Genomic DNA, 16,644 nt, shown 5'->3' with positions numbered 1-16,644 from the left:
TACATGCCTGAAGACTCTAAACATTGTGTAATTATTTATAAATGACTGTGCCCCAATCGCCATAATACCGCACGGAGAAAGGCGCCGCAGGTCTCTCCCCAAACTATTTCTAAATAGTGCCCCTTCATTTTTTTTCCAAAGAGGGGCGAGCTGCTTGCAATTGAATAAATTGAATAATTAATGAACAATTGTATGGCTGTCTCATAAAGATGTCTTTAAATAAAACTGATTGGACACAGTGGAGAGGTTCGATTGAACTGCATCTTCACCTTGTGAGTTATAAACGCTGCAGGCAGGGCGGAATAAAAGGGAAATACAGAAAACCTTATTTAAACGGAAAATAATATAATTTAGCTTAACTTATATTTTAAATAATAATATTGTATTATAAAAAAAATTAATGTGAAATATGAAAAGAATAATTTAGAAGTAAAAATTGTGCATTTAAGCAATAAAATATTTTTATGTTTTTTTTTTTTTTTTTTTTTTTTTTATAAAACGAATGAACGTTTAATTTTCCAGAACGCTTTGCCAGTTCATTTGGATTTTACATTTCTGTGCTTGTGTACATTGGACATTGTGTGCATATTTTGTGTTGCATGTTATATTGTTTAGTTAACATTGTTTTATTTGTGTGGGTGAAATATGCTCTGTGCATAGAGGCAAATTCTGATCAACTTTAGTAATCATGCGGTTTTACATTATTGACCTTTCTTCTATTCTGTAGAATAGGTCGAATTTGTATATTAACATATAATAACGACATAAACTGATAGGTAACATTCAGTAAAATACACTTAAAATCCCAAACATCTTGCAAATTAAAAAAAAAAAAATTGTAATAATAATATTTTTGTACATCGAAATATAGGCTACTTATAATAACAGATAGCACGTCGACCTTGTGTGTAGAATGAAAATATGCTGAAAAATTATTAACAAGTCACATTTATAATCTTGCATCAATCCATCAATCCAAACAATTGTGCATATCTTCATAAAGTAGCCTAGTGTAATGCGCTATGATTTGCTTAGCGCCACAAAAAACAATATATAAATGGGCAGGGAAAAAAAAACTCTTCTAGCCTCGGGCCACTTTGTGATGTCCATTTCTTTCAATTTCCTGAGATTTAAGTTATAGTGGGTCTTGGTGCATGCTGGACAGATAGCAACAGCTCGCTCGCGTGGGCTGGCCAGCTCTCCGGGCTCTCTGATTGGCCAGCGGTGATTACAGGCACGCTTCAGAGGCGAACAAACAACGGGCATAAATTATGCTAATGAGATGGTCGTGCGCACGGGGCAGACCTGATGCAAACCATTCATTCATCCTTCACAAAAATGCCAAAGCGATGGGGGTACGTCCATTGGTCTCCTCAGGGTATATAAGGCAGGTGAGGCCAGTCGTGTGCCAAGCTCACAAAGCTCGCACGAGCTGATGAGGGGTTAAGAGACAGACGCGTGCCTTAAACTTCAACACAAACTATCTTCAAGGCTCAGCAAGACTTCAAAACACCCAGTTTCATCTAATAAAGTGCGTATTTGAAGAAACCAAACATCCTCAGTGCTACACGCAGAGAACTTGGAATGATTTTCTAAGCTTGTGTTTGGCGTAGGTATTCCTAACTTGTATTTTGCTATTTCTCCAGGTTATCAACAATGGAGACTGTCTTCTCCGACATGGACACCTCAAGCTGTGACTACTCCTTTACGCACACGGATGATGAGGACTCACGCAGCAGCCTCCACTCCGCGTCCCCCGCGTCCTTCTGCGGCAAGCCACCTGCGTCTCCAGCCGAGCTCCAGCAGAAAAAGAGGCGCAGGGGGCGCGCCAGGAACGACGGCACCGTGCACGTGGTGAAGAAGAACCGCCGGATGAAGGCCAACGACCGCGAGAGGAACAGAATGCACAACCTCAATGACGCCCTGGATGCCTTGAGAAGCGTGCTGCCTGCCTTTCCCGACGAAACGAAGCTGACCAAAATCGAGACTCTGCGCTTCGCTCACAACTACATCTGGGCGCTTTCCGAGACCATCCGGATCGCAGACCAGCGGCAGAGCAAGCCCAGAGACCCTGCGCTTCTGCTGCCAGGACTAAGCTGCATGAAAGATGCGCCCAGCCCCGGAGGGGACTCTTGCTCCTGGCCATCCGGAGCATCCTCCTCGTCTTCATCCCCGTCTTACTGCAATTCAGACCCGGGCAGCCCTGCAGCCATGGACGACTTTGGATACTTACAGACCGATGTAGTTTACAGCTACCACAACTTTGTACCTGGCGTCTATTAAAGTGACTAAAGCATTCTCATGTCTGTATAGAGTCTGCAGAAGTATGTAGTGTAAAATCAGAGGACTTTGCTGTTACCTTTCTTATAGAACCAAGAGGTACCAACATTAGGTATTCACTGTTTGCCTTAACGACAGTTCACAGATGAGAATGTTTTTATTTTTGTACGTTTTGTTACCGATATTGATGCCTTTCCCGATATCTTTGCACTTTTCGCATTCTTTGGAGCATGACATTAAACGCCTGTTAGAGAAAATTATAATTTAAACAAGACAGATTGGCCTTTGCAGTCCAAGGTGAAAAGTCAATATTACAATTTGTAGAGCGATAAAGCAGAAAAGCGAGCGTGAAAATTCAGTTTCAACGCTGTGACAATAGACTGAATGGACAAGACAAAGATCTGGCCTTATGCATTATGTATTTTGACCCGAAGAAACCTCTCCTGTCTGGCTGATCCATAGAAGAGTACAGTTACTCACGACTGCTTTCCCACCACTTTCTTTTTGTTTTATTGTATTCAACCTGTTGGTTTCGTATGCTATTGTATTTGTATTGTATATAAAGAGATTTATTCTATTATGTATTTACCTCAAAATATAACTGGTGCAAACATGTTTGTACAAATAAATATAACGTTTTTCTATAAAAATATTCTGTGCTTGCTTGTTTGTTTCATAATGAGATTCTATGCATAAACAACCCATAGCAATGTCTGCCAAGATAATGGGCATCATTAATGAGCGCATCCACTGAAGCGTCACTCTGGGTCACAGCGCATAAAATAACGGTTATGCAGCAGGTGCATGGGTATAGATCAGAGATACAGAGTGAGCGTCATCTAATCTGTCAATCAAACTGCGCGTGCACATTCTACACACGACAGCGCTTGATTATATCAAACCGTCTGGATGAGTTTTAGGGTCTCAAAAATAAAAACTAGATCTAAAATGCACATTATATTAATATTGCTACAAATGCACGTGCTGCCATTTCAGTGGGTGTGTATTTTAAAGTTATTAGCTATCTGAAGACTAAATTAAATTACATAATGAAAGAAATATTTTAACTTTGTTTGTTACCATAAATGTATGAATGATAACACACAGGTGGATAATTCAAAGCCACGTGCTGATTTAAAGTTCACCAAAACTGCACATTGCACAAAACAACTCTATTAGCATCAACAATACATAGTAATAGATATACATATATATAGATATTCATACATAGTACTTAATACTTTATAAGCCTGTGAAACCAGGCCTACATTTTAAGAAGATATATCACCTCATTATTAGCTTATTACCTTAAAATGGTAATACTGGCTTATTAAATATAGATTTTATCCATCAATTAAAAGGTAACAGTATTTCATTGTAAAATCCCGTTTTTATAATATTTTATATTAAATTACATTACATTTTATAAATTTCATAAATTGCAATTATATACTTATATATATATATATATATATATATATATATATATATATATATATATATATAGTAATTATACTATATAAATATAAATATATACAAATTAATTATAATTATATAATTTAAATTGCATTATATATATATATATATATATATATATATATTTTTTATTTTTTATTTTATTTTTTTTTTATTATTATTTTTTTTTAATACAGTTTTTCATATGAAAGCTTAACAGTAAATCAAACAGCTTTTATCTTTACCAGTTTTACGCTTATCTGCGCGTTCAGATAGTAGGAACATTCCTTAATCCATTGCACAATTAGATACAAATAACAACCATTATAAATATTATAAATATAAATATATATAAATATCATTCAGAATTGTATATAATTATATACAAATTATACAAGTATGTTCTGGTTATCTACGGACCTCATGTAGACTGTATCGAATTTTTTTGCGAACTTCATTGGAGTTTTCATTCTGTGCACGTTGTGTATGTGTGGATCAGTTGAAGGGTTCAGGTTAAATCCTCTGTTTGGGAGTTCCGCATGAGGTCCAGCCAAGGCTCTTGTATCTGCACGTGTCGGGGAAAGACAAGTATAATAGCGCGTGCCGAAAGCCTTAGGGAAGGGCGCATGCCAGCTGAAACGAAAGGGGGCACAGACATGATGTTTATCACCCTCTCATCAAGAAAGTAATCATCTGCAAGGGACTTCAAAATTAATGTATGCATTGACATTATGGCATTTCTTTGTTCTCAGTCACAGCGTCATAAGCTTTAAACTGCTACCCTCAGAAAAGCACCTGCAATACAGCCAGTTTATTATAGCCTATTCTTTAAAATGTACTGTACAAAACTACATGCACATATGAAGTTATCAAAATAGAAAGTGCCAATATTCTGGAATTAAACTTGCAATTCAGTAAGCATTCACAAAAGAGAGTCAAATCCTATTGTGATTTGAAAACTTCTTGATGGTTTAATTGGTTGATGCATTCTTATATTTCTCTTTAAGAACATTTTCCATATTCTCAACTAAAAGAATATAGCAAAGATAAAAGAAAGGCCTGTGACTGCGGCTCACAGATGAGTGCTATTCCCTCTCTCCCCCTTCCCTCAGGGCTGACAGCCTGTATCAGTGCAGAAGGCCTCACTCGGGTCACAGGTCACTCAAGGGCAGGAGACCCCTCACCTCCCAAGGAGATGGCCTCCCATGTCAACCACCACAAAAACATCAAAACAGCCTTCATGTTTGTACAGCCATTTGCACACAGCGACATATCGCAGCCCTTCAGAGACAAGGATGTGGGTAGACATTATGCCTTGGGAGGTAGATATACTTGACCTCACTTCTGTCAGAAATATCACTTGTATCACTTCAGTGAAAAGTGATTGAAAAGATGGAGAGGTAGTTTAACTGGGAACATAATGAAGAAAAAAAAACACTCTCAACAGATTCTGTCACATATGCACTCTTGTAAAACAGTAAATGGCTGTAATTCTTTATAGTTTAAGCATGTTTTTGAATATTTTTAAGTCTGGTATATATAAATCTATATATATATATATATATTATTTTTTTGATAATGCATCAGTTACCACATGGTCTCAAACAAATAAAAAATAAATAAATAAATAAATAAATATATATATATATATATATATATATATATATATATATATATATATATATAGTAGAAATGATTAATGTTTAATGAGTTTAAAGAGAAGATGAAATAAAAAAATGCATTGGTTATTTATTGGTTACTAGGTTTTTGCATGCTTATCATTAATATCTTTTGTTGCACAACACCCACGTTTTCTTATGTCTCAGACTGAATCTGATATAAGTATTTATAAGATGAGGCTCTTCAGTGGAAACTTAACAAGAGACCCCAGAGAGTCATATGAAGGCACGAAAAACTCAAAGCAAGGGACAATTAAACTATAACTGCCAGTTAATGATAAACAGAAGGTGGAAAAGAGGGGAAGGAGATTAGACACAGCCTAGGGAGCCAAAACTGAAAAGATCATGATCATAAAGCACAATGGAAATATTAGATTACAAGAAATGTGATATTTTAATAAAAAGAGTAGCAAATTAATTGCCTTCTATAAGACGGCAGGATATAACTAAATCAAGAAATTATAGCTCAGAGGAGTGTATACAGGAAAATGTAATGAAATAAATATAAATAACAATATACAAACTAATAATTAATATATTATTATTTAAATATAACATAATATAATCTTCCCTCTCTCTCTTTCTATATTATTATTTCTATATATATTATTATTACTAAAATAATATTATTAATAAAGTCTTCCTACTATATTTACATACCTACTATTGTTCATTTGATTTAATATGAATTCAGTTTTGTTTATTTTATTGAATCATAATCCTCATATCATATTTGTACATTAAGCAAATCATTTTTTATTTTCTTTTTTTAACCAATTTTTAATGAATAGACCTGAAAAGGTAAATTTTTGATGAGCAAATGTAACAACATTTATAATTTTACCCAGTTGAACTAAATTCTGGGAGATCGGAGGAGATATTAAAATTAAGAAATATATATATACAGCAATATAAATATATATGTAAATAATATTATTCAATATTAAATATAATAAATATATATTACAAATCTTCATAACATGTCATATTTTCACATTAAGCCATATACAACATGCCTACTGAAAAGAAAATACATACATATACTTTTTTTTGAAGACTTAACTGATGTTCAGTTCTTTTAGTTTTTTTAAATTGTATTCCTCATATTTGTACATTCAACAAATCATTGCTTTTCCAAATTATAATAATAGCCTTAAAAATGTTCCCTTAATGAGCAAATGTAACATTATTCATAACTGACCGATAAGCCTCATCTTTAGGGGCAACAGAAACCTCAGGCAGCTCTGATTGCTTGTTTTGGGCTTCTCTCCTGAACCCTGGAGATCTGTGACTAATTCTGTTTGGGGCCTTCTCCTAAACAGAGATTAACAGATGAGTGCTGAAAATGGCATGGCCCTGCCCTCCGCAAAACTCACCTTTAGATCAGTGCAATCCTTCCCTTTAGCACCTAAACAGAAACCTTCACACCCTGTGCTCTGATGGAGCTGAAGTCACTGAGAACAGTAGCACGGGATCATTAGGGAAGCTAATGGTTTGTTTGGAAAATAGAGGATTATTTTAAGTCTGATTGGGGAGACAGGTGTCAAAAACTGCTCTCTACTGGCCATCTACCCCTAGAGGCAAATATTTGACTTGAGTTTATAGTGTACAATGTTTTACACTTACATTATAACTTCTGATTTTGAGTCAATTTCATATGAACAGGTAGATTAAATCAATGCATCTACATTCCAGTTACGACAACTTTATTTATATACTGCAGCATCAGAGTGGCCTTTCAGTTGCTCCTTTCAGTGGCTGGCCACAATGGGATGGTATTGATCTAACTGTAAATTCCTGAACATTGTTCTCAATTTGTAAACCCACTTTATATGCTTTGTCTGTTAGAACTAAAGCCCCACTTCTCCAGACCCTCCCTCTGAATCCTTCTACAGTCAGTTTTACGACAGTTCAACCTTTGTTTTGTCCTCTCTTGTCCATGGAGTGGAACCACCGAGTGTCCCGAATGTCAAAAGTCAAAGCCCCTCTTGGCCCTTTTTCAGTGAGCTGACAAACTGTATTCTGCCACAGGCTGCTCGAATCCTCCTGTTCCCCGGCCATATACTTTGAGCATCCTCTCTTTGTACTTTCCCTTGGACTTCATAAAGGTGGAAATGATTCAATTAGAGCTTTATTTCTTGCTAGGAGCAAGAGCTGCTTTCTCATGGATGTCTCATAATGGTGAATTTAGCCTAAAGCATACAAACCTTTCCTCAAATCAACACTCGCTTTTTGGGATGCTAATGCCAGAAGGTCATCGCTTTGATTTACAAATGCAATAAAAAGCAAACCGAGCTAGTGCTTTGACAAACACTGAGAAGTGCACTTCATATTGTAAGAAATGTGAGGTACTATTATGCCCCATAAATTAGAGGCAGGTATTTATTTATTTATTTATTTATATGCATTTTTAAAGCAAATATCTGTCTATCAAGATGGACATATTTATATATTTGATTAAATTTGATTACATTAAAACCGATATTTAGGGAGGAATCATTTAAATATACAATGATTATAATGAAGGATAAAATAAAATAAAATATATTATGAATATCTTTAAAATATTTAATATTTTCAGATACACTGTTTTTTTTTATTAAAGTAAATTATACATTTGATCAATTTAATGCATTCTTGAATAAAAGTGACATATAATTATACAAAATATGTATAAGTTTTCACAAAAAATATTAAGAAGCACAATTCTTTTAATAAGAAATGTTTTCCTGAGCATCAAATCAGCATATTAAAATGATTTCTGAAAGATCATGTGACACCGAAGACTGGAGGAGTGATGCTGAAAATACATCTTTGCATGACAAGAATAAATTACATTTTTAAATATATTAAAATAGAAAACAGTTATTTTAAATTGCATTAATATTTCAAAATTGTACCTTTTTCACCATATTTTTCCAGCCTAGGTAACCATAAGAGACTTCTTTCCAAAACAATGGAAAATCTTACCAAGCCCAAATGTATATTCTGAAAATACACAAATCTAAACCACTTCATTGTTCAATTAGGTTTAAAACAGTTAAATTAAAAAAATACACATGACCTTTCAAAGCACCTGGGCTCTTGTGTCCTAAGTGGCCACTCACTAATACAAAATGATTGTATTTTGTGTATCTAGTGCTTTGGAGGAGACACCATAATGCATTGCCACAGTGGCCGCCTCATTGGTTCAGTCATTTGAGAAGCACCTACACCTGTACTGAGGCAGCGAGTGCAGATGTTCCTCTATGGTAGATTAGGCATATGTCACCCATAACCTGAGGAAGAGGCCATCCCTCTGGTTTAAGGCTTGAGGAGGTCACTTTAGAACGAGAGGCAGACAAAGACACAGAGGGCCCTTGCCCGAGGGCTGCCGGTTCCAAGTGGCTGCCTGCAGTATGTAAAGATATCTTGTCTTCATTTGTAATGGAAAGCCGCCAACACACACCTACACTCTGCCTCCGCCTCTAAACACACATGCATGCATACATCCTCATTTGTACCTTTGTGAATTCTTTTACACATGTGACCATATGACAAACCTCACTTCAAGTGATCATATAAAAGCTGAGGCGATACAATGAGTGTCTTGAGCTTCAATGGAAGCAAGAACATCTGATTTTCTGCACAAAATCTTTCTCTGTCACAAATGTAAAAATATATATATTTCTAGGTGTAAAGGACAAACATTCTACATTTTTAATGTGATCTTAGACTTCCATATTGAAATGTAATATATGAAACACATTGAGTGATACTCCCATTTATGTTACCTTTAAGGCCATATCATTTCAAATACATACATACTTTGGGTAGATGAACTTAATTTTATAATATAAAATCCCCATAGTAAAATATGTATATGTATGCCAGTATTATCTATTTGATTATATTTTATATGTCAGCAATGTATATTTTATTAAATAAATAAATATAATTTTTAATATTTATATTTTAATAATAGAATGTAAATATTTTTAACTTGACTATATTTTATTTTCCCTCATACAATATCTATTAATACATAAAAACATATGTATGTACTACATTAGTGTTATATATCTATATCTTATGAATGCATTTATTTGATTAAAATACCATTAAAACAGCAATACTGTGAAATACTATTAGAATTTTAATTATTACTACATTTGATTAATATGTTTAATGTATTCATATTCTTATATGTTAAAATGGCGTTTATTTCTGTGATCAATGCTGAATTACTCCAGTCTGTCACATAATCATTCAGAAATCATTCGGCTCAATAAACATTTCTGATTATTATTAATGTTGAAAACTGTTGTTTTGCTTAATGTTTTTGTGGAAATTTTTGTTCAGGATTCTTTGATAAACAGAAAGATCAAACGAACAGCAATTATTTGAAATAGAAAGCATGTGTAACATGTCTTTAAATTGAAAAAAGATGAAAAGTAACAAAACATTTTTTTTATATTTGCTTTAATTAAAAAAAAATTCTTTCTGATCCCAAACTTTTGAACAGTAGCATATAATCTCATACATTTTCTGAATTATGCATTTCCACTAAATTAATTTTTTTAGTTCACAACAATAGCAGTCTCATTTAGCTATCAGTCACATGATCTTATTATATGTCTTCTTGCCAATACACTAGCAGCGTGCTTGAAATAGATGCATCTCAAAGTGGCTGTAAAGTGGAGGGCAGCAGGTTAGAAGTGCTGTAGACTGTGTTAAGTGCTGTCTGATTAGACTGGAGTGCCTGTGAGAGTAGAACCGGCGGTAGAGGAGGAGCAGCTCTCGCCAGTATCACCACGCACTGTCACCTGCACCTCACCTGCCCCCTCTATCTTCCTCCAGGGCAAAGAGGAACAACCCGATGCCCCCGAGCCCACGGCGACAGGAAAGTGTCAATCAAAAAGGAAGCCATGCAGCTGCTGGAACCCAAACTTTGATTCCCTGCTAAATAGATGGCTTCTTCCCCCCACTCCCACTGGAGAGGCAGCTCCTCCGAGACTCCAGATAAAAATCAGGGAAATTCAATCCAAGCCACAGCTTTGGATAAACAGATGTGATTTTTCCCCTCTCAGTGCTACACAAGATAACCTCTCCCCCCGTCTTCCATCTCTCCATGACCCTACACCTGCACCAACGCTATGCCATGGTAAGACTGATGTCTCACTCTGCTCTCTGCTGACCTGGAATCACAGATAACTATCCAATTAATCAGTTTAGTGGCAACAGGCTATTCTGAACATATCACTTGTCAGTTGTGACTAATGCCATGCAGCAAACATGTCAAACTGGTGACAAATTCAAGGTTAAAGCCTTATACAAAAACACAATCCTTACAACAAAAAAAAAAGAATAAAATAAAAAACTAATTATGACCATACAAACAGTAAATTATGTAACATATGCATAATAATATGTTTGTGTACATACATATATATATACACACACACACACACACACACACACACACATACACACACATATATATATATTATAAATATATATGTACACTTTATATCTATCCTCATCATCATCAGTTAAATACACACCCACAAACACACACACGCACACACACAATACTTTAATACTAATATATACTGCTAAATATAATTAATAAATGTATGTTAATATATAAATATAAATAAATATAAATATTATATACTGCTAACTGGAAGTTTTAAGCCCACACAAAAATAATAAGAATTAAAAACATAGTATTTTGTGTTGTGTCTATGTTGGGCAGTTTTATTTATTTTTAATTTATTTATATATATATATATATATATATATATATATATATATATATATATATATATATATATATATATTTGAAATATTTAGAATTTTGAAAACATTTGAAATAACTTGAACATTGGAAAACAAGAAATTAGATGCAACATGGATTGTGAAAGCTTTCTACAAATAAAACAACATTTATTAAATTATTCAATTTTCTCTAGCTAAACATAATGCATACTCATGGCTTCAAGCATTTTTCATTTTATTTGGAAGTCAAATGATAATATACTTGTAAGCCATGTGTCTGAAAGTCTGAAGGATTTTGGCAGACACAATTCAAGCGGTCCCTGAGGGATGTTAAATATTTATGACTGAATGATAATATCAAAGAAGTGCCTTTTCAAAGCATCCAATTAAATCAATCAAAATTCTTGCTAGCTAATAAAATCATAACGTTATCTATTGACATTATGGAAAGACTGTAATCTCCACATTATTTTAGTACAGCACCTTTTAAACAGCTTTGTGCTTTACAAGAGATGTTAACATATAAACATTCACAAACGTACATATGGAAAGAGATCCACAACAACACACTTTAAGGCATATGAGTTGGCAAAATTGTGTTTAAAGGTGTTTTCGGCACACTCTAATCCGCTATAGGTCCACATCACGACTCTTCTCAGAAGAGCAATCGTTTTTTACTGTCTGAGGGCATCAATGGGCTCAGGCTATGGGCTTTTTATGAGAACTCAATCGGGCCAATGGAGGTCAAGCCCTCCTCCTTGTCTTCAACAATTACCATGAAATTCTTAATGTCCACACAGCCGAGGGATCACCAAATTTCTGAGTGTCATCCAGAGGGCGAGGACTCTGGCTGTGCGTCTCTGTGGCTCTCCTCCCATCATGCACTGCTGCGGTGTGCAGTAGTTGAAGGTGCAGCAGGATCCGGCTGAACGCTTGACCCCCGCAGCTTGTGGAGAGGGGCAATTTCCAGGGCAATAAAAACCACCATGGCAACAGAGATGCTGTCTGTGACTCAAGGCCTTTAGGCCTCTTGATAGCCGTAGAGAGGCTTTTTTTTGTGACCAAATGCACATTTTTATTGATTTGCTAGCTATTCAAGACCTTAGATATCACAGCAAATATGCAGGAAACGTATACTTTGTGAAATAAAATGTCGTGAACACAATTCACGATGTCTAGAAAACTGAAGCCTCTTGTATTTTTTTTCCAGCATTGACCCAGCAGTCGCTTAAAATAAAGAAGCCCATTTTCTACCTTATAAAATCAAGCTGAATCACCCCCATTCATTTGGACCGTGCGTCTGGTTTCTGAATTTTTTTCTTTGTTTAAATACACAGTGAAGAAAAGTATAAATCAGACCTTTAAGTTGCCCTGCTACATTGCAAAACAATGCCTTGTGGAGAGGAGATAAAGAGGGTAACGCTATAATGTAAAATAGTTAAAAGCTTATTAGAGCCATTGAAAGGCAGCGTGATTTCCACTTTGTTTCAGAACACCCTGAGCTCTGCCTTTCAAGTGATTGTGAAGGGGGCAATTCAAATCTCTTTGGGTCCATATGAATGAAGGCCTCTTAAAGCTCTTTTATAAGCCAGCAAATTCCCCACAGGCTATGCCCTTTAGCTCTATTACTGATTTACCAAAAGCATTCATCTCCAACCTTCTGCTTCTCTTCTCCCATTGTTCTCTCCGGTCGCCCCAGCACCTGACAACTCTAGCACCAGGCTTTCTTAGCTGCTGAAGACACGCAGGCCACAACCACTGCGAATATTGCTATATGTCTTTGGACGCCTTTGCACCACTGTGCATTTTACAACAGTTAAAAAGGAATGAGGACAGAGTCGGAGTGATTGATTCTGCTCACCCACGGGGTTTAATATTCAGTAATGTTAACATAAATGGCTGAATGAGGCGGACTCCTCTCTGGACAGAAAGGGGAGGCCTGATTCCTTTCTTTCTTTCTGCACAGAGAAAGAAGGGGAAAAAAATTCCAAGAGGGCCTATTGCATCTATACTTAGATTAATTAGGCCCCCTTTAAGAACCATTCAACCAGGTTCTAAAATAGGGGTCCGGGTTACATTATGTAAAGTTTTGGAACTGATTTGCATTTGTTTGTGTGGCTGATAGTTGTGTGGAGGAGCACTCGGAGAGAGACAGAGGGAAATAAAAACAAAGATAGAGGAAAATATTATTTTAATGGCTTTACAAAGTTCTGTTTTTCTTGCTCATTGAAGACAATTGCGCTCAGGAATAAAAGTGCTTTGAAATGAAATCATACCTGAAAAAAATATATACCTGATGTGTTGCACAAGGTTTTATAAATAAAGCGAAAAAGTGATATTATGGATGTGTGATTTCCCAAACCAGTTTATCACCATGTGTTTTCAAATCACAGTATTCTTAAGTTAATTTGATCGACAGATGTGATTTTCTACCATGGTTGTCTATCAATAATTTATTTTCATCCAAATGGAAAACAAAGTAAAAATGAATTTGTTTATGTTTTATAATGTTATTTTAATTTAATTCTGTTCTTTTAACTTTTAATTCATAATATCCTGCAAGAAGTGTCATGGATTCTGCAAAGAATATTTTGTTATCAGACATATCTGAAGGATCATGTGAGACTGAAAACTGGATTAATGATGCTGAAAATTCAGCTTTGAAATTACATTTTAATATTCTAGTATAAACATCCATTTTAAATTGTAATAACACTTCTCAACATTGATTATTAAAGTGTTTTTATTTTTTATCAAATAAATGCATTAGACTTCTTTCAAAAACGTAAAAGAAAAACAGTGTATAATTTCTTTTACCATGTTTGCAGTGCACATACACAAGAAAAAAATTCTTCATCATCTGTAGATATTAAACAATAATTTAATCACTGTGTATTTTAGTAAGTACTAAAATCTTTTAAATAGTAAACATTTTGGTGCACAAAATGAGCAATACTAGTTACACAATTCACCGCGAACAGTTTCGATTTACAATGTTTGCAATAATTAATCTTTAGAGATGTCATATAAATTTGCCTCACTTAAGTATTGCAAATGCAAAGAAAAGAACTGTCATAAACAGAAATGGCTCTCAGATGCAACATTTAGCATATGTGTGATTGCATGAGATGATGTTGAGGGATCCACAACGATGGAGATTTGTATGTAAAGGCTTCTTTTTCGTTATGTCTGTGGGTACACAACTGGCACGTGAAGGGACATGGGATAAGCCATGTGGCGTGAAGGAGGGCCTCTCAGGCAGGAGAGGGGCAGCACGCAGCTCAGAGGACGGGGGTGATGTGCTGGACCTAACAAAGCATCAGGGCTGTGTGTTAGTAAGGGGATTGGGCTGCCAAGCCTCCTTAATACTGAGGAACGATTAAGAACACAAAAGATCAGGATGAAGCGGTGTGAATGGAACCCGTGTGTCCCAGATCACACAAGGGTCTTAAAGCTGGGGGATGGATTAAGCTCTGAGTGAAAGTGTCTGGAACGGAGAATGAGAAGGCAGCCTCTTTTAATTGCATTTTGTGTGTAGCTATTGGCGTGCCAGGGATGAACCCAGACTGGGCAGTATCTCAAAGCAAAGGTTAAATCAAAGAAGATGGAGCACAACTTTAACTCTTCACCTTACTGTTGAATGAACCACAAAGATGGATTTGGTTTGGCCTTTTAGAGTTGGAAATAGCCAACTGTTGCACATTTGTTACTGTGTGTTGCGGCTGACATTGGGGATTGGTGGCTGTTTGATTTGGTATTATAATAATAGAGAAGTGTGAAACACCTGCTTCAACCATGATTTTTCCTAAAAATTCACAGCAGAGCAACTCGGCATCCTGAAAGCATTTTATTTGACATATTTTCTGGGGTTAAATTACACTTTAAAAAAATATTTTTCAATGTTTTAGAAAATATTTTAGATTACTATAAAAAGATTATTATCACTATTTAAGCATTTTTACTTCAGAATTTCTTGTTTAATCGGATTTTTTTCTTGACAATTTTTTGTAATTATTTGTTACATTTACTAGAAATGTTTGTGAACACTCAAAAATATATCATACATCAAATTTGAAGTGTAATAGAAAAAACACTAAGTATAAACAATTTTAGACTAAAAATTATTTTAAAGTTTAAAAAAAAAATTATATGTGTATGGTTTAAAAGAAAATACTATTTCAGTCTTTCTATTTAAAATGTTCAAGTATAATTCACTGTTTTACTTTCCATGTTATGTGATTATTCATTAAACTCAGTGGCATTTTCATTTTAAAGGCTTTTTTTTATATTTATAACATTTTGTTTCACTTTTATGTTCAGGAATGTTACAGAAAACAAAATAATATTATAGAATATTCTAGAATGTTACAGAAACTTCTAGAATGTTCCAATCTTTGCAAAAGCAAAATCTATTTTTTTTTAAATAAGCAACATATATATTTCTTTAATTATGAGCTGAACGCAGGCAGCGTTCACTCTTCTGTGTCAGCCGCTCCACAAGTTTACACTGTTATATATTCGTTAAAAACACATCCGTGCAGTGCGGCTGACACAGAAGAGCGTACGCTGCCTGCTTTCAGCTCATTCTACAAAATGGTACAAAATCTACAAAAGAGGAGACGAACTGTTGAATAAAGTCATTATTTTTGTTTTCTTGGTGTACAGAAAGTGTTCTCATCGCTTCATAATGTTACGGTTGAACCACTGATGGCAGATGGACTACTCTGCAACATCTTTCATACTTTTCTGGATCTTGACAGTGTAATGTACTTGGCAGTCTATGGACAGTTAAAAGCCTCCCGGTTTTCATCCAAAATATCTTAAATTGTGTTCCGAAGACAAACAAAGCTTTTACGGGTTAGGAACGACATGGGGGTAAGTGATTAATGACAAAAATTTTCATTTTGGGGTGGAGTATCCCTTTAAGGCATTGCAAACACAGAAGTATGACTTTCCGTAAATCTGCTTTGAAATGATAAGTACAGTGAAAAATACTAAATGTGCCATATGGGACATATTTCCCACGACCTAAAAGTTTGAAAGTACAGCTTCAATTCACTGAAACTCTTTTTGTTGCTATAAGAGAAGGATATAGAGCGATGACATAGTTGTACAAGGAAAAGTAAAACAAAGAGAGAATAGGTGCTGTGTATTACAGCCTCGCAAAACAAGGAGGTCGCCTTGCGGACATTAAATCTTTCTGCTGCTCTGCTTCTCTCATGTGTCCGATGACAACTCCCCTGGTACACCTTTGAGCCGGGTCTTCACCCCGACCGCTCCTTGGGGAATGGCAGTCATGCGAGTCTGAACCCTGCTTCCCTCGGACGACAATACAGAACGCCCTAGATCCCTCTCCATTTCCTTGAAGGGCTAAGCATGTCCACAGCGAGGTCAGAGGGGGCATCCCAAAGTGGATAACAAAGCTTTGAAAAGCTTTGCCACTTGAAGATTGCCTGACAGAGCTGCTGGC

General features: G+C 35.4%; 2 protein-coding genes across 2 annotated transcripts in view; both read left to right on the top strand.

Annotated features, from left to right (window-relative positions):
• The window catches only part of LOC113058065 (WD repeat-containing protein 1-like), a 282,582-nt gene that overhangs the window by 8,855 nt on the left and 257,083 nt on the right, over positions 1 to 16,644 (top strand). The gene's annotated exons all lie outside the window — the stretch shown is intronic.
• LOC113058098 (neurogenin-1-like) lies at positions 1,605 to 2,788 on the top strand. The gene has a single exon (XM_026225788.1). The coding sequence runs from the start codon at positions 1,657 to 1,659 to the stop codon at positions 2,281 to 2,283; it is 627 nt and encodes a 208-aa protein (XP_026081573.1). The 5' UTR covers positions 1,605 to 1,656; the 3' UTR covers positions 2,284 to 2,788.

Source organism: Carassius auratus, chromosome 39 (assembly GCF_003368295.1).
Source record: "Carassius auratus strain Wakin chromosome 39, ASM336829v1, whole genome shotgun sequence".
NCBI classification, from domain to species: domain Eukaryota; kingdom Metazoa; phylum Chordata; class Actinopteri; order Cypriniformes; family Cyprinidae; genus Carassius; species Carassius auratus.
This window is presented reverse-complemented; position numbering and strand designations above follow the sequence as displayed.